Genomic DNA, 7,407 nt, shown 5'->3' with positions numbered 1-7,407 from the left:
GAGCGCCTCTTAGTGTTTGGAGACCAGAAGCAAGAGGAGTTGGCTTTTTCCAGCCTTGCGGGACCCTGGATTTCAGGACCCTCTATCCCTTTCCCTTCAGCTTGTAAAGTGGCTAATTCCTTCTGGAAGTCAACTCCTCCTTGTGGCGCCTTGCCGAGAACAGCCGATAATAATCAATGCACGCCACATTCTGGGGTTGTTTCTTTTCTTTTCCTTTCTTTCTCTTTTTTAAAAATCTTTTTAGACCTTCTTCCCTCTGAGCTAAAAAGTCAGCAGACACATAGGTTGCTTTCCAAGTTGTTGAACTGGAACAGCCTACCAGATGTTTTGCCCCTGCCTGTCAGGGATCCCAGCTGCTCTGCTGCTGCCATCTGTTTGCTCCCTGCCCGCTACCTGGCCACAACCGAGGGCAAAGCCCTGCGTTGTAGGTTTCCGTGATGGTTGCGTTGTGCTTCAGGGCACCAATCTGTGTAGAGGAAGTAAGAAAAGCCACTTGTAACAAAGCCCCAAATCTCAGTGGGTCGGTTAGAGTAGAAGTTTCCTTTCAGTGCTGCAAAGACCAGCATACAGCTCTTGCTGAGCGGGTGACTTGCCTCTAATTGGTGACTCAGGGACCCACACGCTTTCCAACCTCTTTGGCACCTGACCTCCAGGGAGCCCCATGTGGGAGCACTGCATGGGCCAAGTTTGGAACTGGTGTCCATCACTGCTTCCAACATTTCTTTAGTCACAGCTCACTTTATGGCCCCCCCACCTAGCCTGTGGGTCCAACAGCAAATTCTTTTCTTTTTTAAAATTTTTATTAACATATAATCTATTATTTGCTCCAGGGGTACAGGTCTGTGAATCATCAGGCTTACATACTTCGCAGCACTCACCATAGCACATACCTTCCCCAATGTCCATAACCCAGTCACCCTATCCCCACCTATCCCAGGGGGTAGGGATCCTGGGGGTAGGAATCCAGCCACCATATCCCTGAGTTTGTTTTGTGAGATTAAGAGTCTCCTATGGTTCGTCTCCCTCCTGATCCCATCTTGTTTCTTGTACCCCCTACAACTCTCCGCCCTGCCTCTCAAATTCCTCATGTCAGGGAGATCATATAATTGTCTTTCGCTCAGCATAACACCCTCTAGTTCCATCCACATCATTGCAAATGGCAAGATTTAATTTCTTTTGATGGCTGCATAGCATTCCATTGTATGTGTGTGTGTGTGTGTATGTATATATATATATCTTCTTTATCCATTCATCTGTTGATGGACATCTAGGTTTTTTCCAGTTTGGCTATCGTGGACATTACTGCTATAAATATTCCCAATGGCAAATTCTAACAGGATTGGTGAACACAGGGCATTGTCTCTGCTACAAACCACACACCCACAGATCTTCATCCTGTCCTAAGCAATTGGTGGCTCCCACGGCCCTTCCCCCTGAACAGTTTCATGGTCTTCTCCACCCTAGCAGTGGCCACCAGTCCAACCATTTACCTCCCCAGCCCAATCCCATGCACTGGTGGGCTGGAGGGACTTAATGCCTCAATCTCCCTCCCCTACAGGAACCACAGCATTTCCTTGTGTTTCCTCTTCAGTTCTCAAATCCTCTTAAGCTGATCTTCCTTCTAGGACTCCTGCCCTCCATACCAGGGTGCCCAAGTGTACTGTTCTGACCCTGTTCCACGCACAGGAGCTGCACCCCCGGATACAGCTCTCTGGGTGGGAAGAACATCGGAAACATCCCAGGACACGCCATGGCCGTGGAGTACTTGATCTGTCAGCACACCTGAGATTGAGCAGTCTGGAAAACCTAAACATGCAGGAACCCGTGAGAGAACGAGAATGTCAAAGACCAAGGGCAGCTGCGGTGGCTTGGGCCTCGGCCTGGACTGTTCCCCACCCCTGTCGGCCCCCACTCCAGGAACCCTCCCCACACCAGGGCCGAGCTGCTCTTACATGGCTCTCTCTCCCCAGCACAGTCATTTCAAGGGCAATGCCGGGTACAGTGGGGACACTGGGAGTCTGCTCACAGGCTGCACAGGGCTCTCTGTACCCCTGACCCCAAAAGGTAGCCGAGGGGCCCACCCTGCTGGTTTTATACCTTGACCGTCACTGAATGCCAAGGGCTTCCTCTTAGTCTGAAAACTGGTGACCATTTTAAGCATTTCCCCCCTTTTTGTAAGGTTCTAATGATCAAACTGTAAAAATAAAGGAAGAGAAAGCAAAACAAAAAATCAAAATTCAACGCTCGGAGCAAAAACCACATTTTTACCAGATCTACTTTTATTTCAGAAGGAAGTTTGTATTATAGTATTTACTTTTGTTTATATACAAGTTCTTCACATTTGTGTTTAAAATGCACAGACCTCCCTTAATTCTCTTGTTCCTGCTTAAATTAGCTGTTATTTTACAATACAAAAAATACCAAAAAATTGCAGTCCTAAATGTATGTATAACACCCACAGTCCCCAGCAATGAAATAGTTTACAATACTTACTCCATATTTACATGAGTGCAAGAGATGCTAAATTATACATATTAACAAACTAAGCTTGAATCCAAACCAAAAGTAAAAACAAAAACAAAAACCGTAAATACCTATAAAACAAAAACATTTCCAGAGCCAGAATTAATTCAACGAAACAGGCTTCACTAGTGTTTAGAATGTTTTGTGCACAAATTTCAGTTACTGAAAGTCAATTCCATTATTGCCTTTGAAAGAGAAGGCGTCAGTTCTCTCCACTCCAGACCATCTCCCTGCAGGTCAGGGTGTTTAGGAGTTTGGATGATTCCGGGGAAATGTCTCTTGGCAGGCCTGCCGTGATTTTTAGGATTGGAGCCAAGTTTGGTAAACTGGGCTCACATTTCAGACTGAGAACCGGCGCTTGGACTGAGGACAGAACTTCTGCCTTCCTGGGTCTATCCTCAGGGTGGCCAATTCTCATAGAAACCACCAAGAGAAAAGTTCTCCTGGGATGAGAGGCGTGAGTTGGGTTTTGCTGTCATTCCAAAGAGCTTTCCATCTTGGTCACTGCCCTTCACGTTAGCTTAGGTTGTTAGTAAGCGCTTAGTGAGTATTCATTGAGGGTGTGGATGGTTGAAAGAAACTAAAGGATCCAGGGTGTTCTCGAGAAATGATACCAGCACCCAAGGAAGTGAACCCCCAACCCCTCCCCAGATACACTCCGTTGAACCGAAGGAGCGAGGTGCACTGAAAAGGTCCCATGTCTTTTTTCTTCTTGTAAGCTCGCCCCAGACCTCCCAGCGAGTATCTCATCGGGAGCTTCAGGCCCCGATGTTCTGCTGTTTTCCTGCCCAGGGCGGTTCTCCCTCCAGGTTGGCTCGGGGGAGTCCCTATGGTTTGCCTTCTCTCTACATCTCCTCCCATCTCTTAGAGGTGATCTCACAGGGAGCGCAGACTTCTCCGCAAACTCTAAGAGGACGAGTGGGAGATGGCCAGGCGGCCAGGCTGGGCGCACTTCTCCGGGAGGAAACGGGAGCTATCCATCAGCGAACTAGCCACCCTCCTCCCACCCCTGGTTTTCAGTACTGGGAACCACCCTCCTAGGAAACGGTCGTTCAAATTGTGGACCTAACGGAACAAAAGGCAGCCTGGAAAATCCCTTTCTAGAAAATCTGATAGGGTCGTTGAACTGAGAGACTAAGAGAAACGCTTCTCAGGACAAGACTGGTCATCCCTGGCCAGACACAGCACCAAGAGGCTAACAGATTCATGACTCCCTTGCAGAGCCAGCAGCGGTGACAGCAACAGGCCCACCGCCTTTGATGCTCCTCATATAACGCTGTTTAAATGGGCTCCAGGCCTGATTTCTCCTTTGTGTATTGACGGACGATTTCTGTTTTAGAATCAGCCGATTCGTACCAGATGCATCTGGACACACTAGCATGATGGAGATGCCTTTTTTTCCCCCCCTGGTTTTGTTATCAATGTATCAGGGCCCAATGAGAGGACTTCTTCAGACCTGGATATCCGGTATGTGGCACAAAAACATATCAGGTAAAACTCAGACACCGTTACATTTAATAAAAATAACATTAACATAGTTTTCTGTTTTATGTACACTCTGAAAGTCTGAACATTCTGGACACTACTGTATAATTATGTACAAGTGCAACATCAATGTTTTCATGACTATTTTAACTTATATACAGGCTCTCCTGTGACACGCAGCCGTCTCTCTGAAGTTCCAGATGATTCCCTCTGGGTAACTGGCTCCTAAGCCGAGGGCCTCCTTCTCCTGCCACTCCCTTCCTCTGGCCTGAGCCCCGAGGAAGCTGTTTGCCATTGGCTGCAGAGGATAAGCAGGTGGATTCAGCTGTTTCTCCACTGTTGGAGCATAAGTAAACATCACTTGCTCCTTTTTCCTTCCTTTTTAAAAATAAACTATCTTTTAGGAAAACAACAACAACAACAAACCAGGTGGCTATGGGACACGGTGCATGTTATTTCAAGGCCTGGGAACCCATTGGGAAGAGACTTCTTTGGCCAAAAAAATACTGGTCCTTTGAACAAACAAGGATTTTTCCTTGTGGGCGTTCCTTCTCCAGCGGCCTCCCTCTCTCTGCCAAGAGGCCTCATGGCAATTACAGGGGGAAGGCGCCAGTCTGCGACGGGCTCTCTGTGGGTGCCGTGATGTGGAGCAGGGGTGTGGGAAGCTTGGAAGAGAAGGGGTCTTATCTAGAATTGTCTGCTCTTTGCCAATGATGTGTAAAAGCAGCTTTTTGAAAGGAGAGTCTCCAAGTAGAGGTGTTTTGTGCATCAGATAGTGTTTTAGGGTTCAACTTCCATGGAAACATCTTTCCAGGAAACTCTTCATGGGTGAGGGGTTGGTGCTGGGAAAGAGCACTCCTACTCTAGGCACTGCATTTAAAGGTGAAATGCTGCAGTCTTTGCTCTTTCGAGTTATTAATTTCTCCAAACTCACAAACGAGCGTGGTCATCTAGAGATCCATCCCTACGGGATAATGCCAGAGAACCCAAGTTTTGAAGCGAAAGGGAGACCTGGGGAGGCTGCCGCATAATGCCAGAATCCAGAGCACCATACACAGGGACCCCACAACCCGCAGGCAGCGGGCTGCGGAGAAGAGCAAGACCGCCCTGCCCGACTTCAGTGTGGTCCCTTTCCACATGGCATGGTTATTCCGCCTCATCCATTTTCTCCATGTGCTTTTCATCCTTCTCGGTGGTCACTGCCCTGCCCACAGCCAGCACCCAGGGCTGGGAAGGCAGATGCGGGTGCCGAGCTGAGCCTCTCCTGGAGGAGAGTGGGCAAACCAAACCGTTCCAGGTCCTTCTCCAGGCTCTGGCCGTGCAGTTCCACCCGCAGCCCGAGGATGACCCAGCAACTCAGGGCAGGCTACAGGGCACACTGCTGCTCTGACGCAGGGATCCCAAGCGCTGGCATGCTCTTTTCTGCCCAAGAGAGACACGTGACATGGACGAGTCCCTTCCTCAGTGGTGTCCTGGCAGGAGCGGCCAGAAGGGCTGGAGCCAATGTCAGGCCTAGAGTGGGGGGCGGGGGGCAGGGGGCACAAGAGGACCACACCTTATTTAGTGCTCTCGTCTTTTGACAGCAACATCAGCAGGAGCTTTCACAGTTTGGTCATTTCTGCTTTCCTCTCAGTCCCTGCTGCTAGGTTAAACGTTCCCTGGGGTGAGAAAACTCTTTCCTGGCTGCAAATTAGATTTTTAGAAAAAGAGCAGATTGCCAATGGTAGCTATTTAAATTTTGTAAGAATGCAGGAATGCAATTATGGAAAAACTTAGGCTTACTAACTCTCCAATTGCTAGATCTATTTCAAGTCTAGGCACTTAGTGTGTGTGTGTAAGTGTGTGTGTGAGAGTGAGAAAAAGAGAGAGAGAGACAAGAGAGAGGGAGAGAGAGAGACAGAGGGAGAGGATTTCAAATGGATTAAGACTAAATTAATCAAGTTGCTATAGAAAACTACCTATTACATCAGTTTCCATTCTAGGTAACACTGCTGACCTTGACATTTACAATAGCCCCCTTCTACCTTAGTTTGATATGATTCAAAAGAGATGGACCATTGTGAATTCTCAACTAGAAAAAAGCTACTCCCTGCAAGAGAGAGATTTGCCTACGTCGTGCGAGAATAAGTAGCACATCTTTTAAAAAAGATAGCAGGCTTCAGATGAGAACAAATTCATTCATCTGACTAGTTTTTAAAAGACCACGTTCAAGAACTACTGGTGGTGAATGTCTACTTGTAAACACTACATCTTTTGATTTTTTTGCAAGTTGAGACGGCCCCAAGAACAGTTTTCCGCAAGTGAACCTGAGTGTCGCTCCCAGCTCTCTCACTGGCTCTGCCCCGGCCTCCTCCAGCAACAACTGGATCCCCCCTGGACCTGCTATTCAATCCATTATTTCCTATGCAAAAGTAAAAGGTTAGATGCTGGAGCACAGATGGGAGAAACCGGCAAAGAAAGCTTGTGAACATGCAGAGGAGTCGGATGTGTCGAGGGTTTCCAGTCTTCGGCCCGCTCCACGCAGCGTCTCCCCGCCTGCCCCCTCCCTGCAGACGGCGCCGGCACGCCGCCCCCCCCCCCAGGCTCGCTCACGGAGAGTCCCCAGCCCAGCCTCAGATGCAGGTCCCGGGCTGCGCGGGGGGCTGCTGCTTCCGGTTTCTCACGGCTCCTGACTTCTCTTTGTACACTATTGGCATCTGCTGAGAAATGTCCACCAGGGCGCTGGCCACCGCGAGACCTGGGGGGAGCCACGGGGAACACACGGTGAGGAGCAGTTTGCTTTGTTTTTAAACATAATTTCAGAAGACAGTTTTTTGGTTTTTTGTTTTTTTACATTCCCGGGGTGCAATGAGCAAATAAGTACAGAGGGAAAAAAAACCTTCCTTCGTTCCACACTGTGCTTCCCTCCACCCCGGCATTGCTTTCAATAGTTTTTATATATTCTTTCAGGGTTTACTGATGCAAACACAAATGCATATCCTTCCTCCCCCACCCCCCCACTTTTTACACAACAGATGTAGCTTGCTGTTCAGCAGATCAACGAAGCAAAGAGCTCTGCCGGGCAGCTGGAGCACTAAGACAAGATTACAGTCACGCTCTAAGTGCTACATTTCTCCTGCAGGCCTCCAGAAGGGTGCCAAGAGAAAGCAGCACTCTATCAGTAAATTCGGATTCATTCCACATCACCCAGCCAGCACTAGTTATTTTCGTTATCTATCCTATGGCACAGGTTAGGACAGACTCTGGGGCCAGGCTTTGGAATACCTAAGGATCTTTAACCATCCCATGCCTCAGTTTCTTCATTTGTAAAATGGGGACAATAACGTACAGGGCATGTGTGAGGAGTCACTGAGTGAACCCACGAGAACATGTGAGAATGGTACCTGGCTCGTCACCTCA

General features: G+C 48.5%; 1 protein-coding gene across 1 annotated transcript in view; it reads right to left on the bottom strand.

The window, feature by feature from the left end:
• Nucleotides 1–2,261: 2,261 nt before the first annotated feature.
• Nucleotides 2,262–7,407, bottom strand: part of ATRN (attractin) — a 151,183-nt gene continuing 146,037 nt past the window's right edge. The window contains exon 29 of the mRNA XM_044263364.1: nt 2,262–6,745. Within this exon, the coding sequence (XP_044119299.1) occupies nt 6,621–6,745 (125 nt within the window). The 3' untranslated portion in view covers nt 2,262–6,620. The remainder of the gene's footprint in view (nt 6,746–7,407) is intronic.

This window comes from Neovison vison, chromosome 8 (genome assembly GCF_020171115.1).
Source record: "Neovison vison isolate M4711 chromosome 8, ASM_NN_V1, whole genome shotgun sequence".
NCBI classification, from domain to species: domain Eukaryota; kingdom Metazoa; phylum Chordata; class Mammalia; order Carnivora; family Mustelidae; genus Neogale; species Neogale vison.
This window is presented reverse-complemented; position numbering and strand designations above follow the sequence as displayed.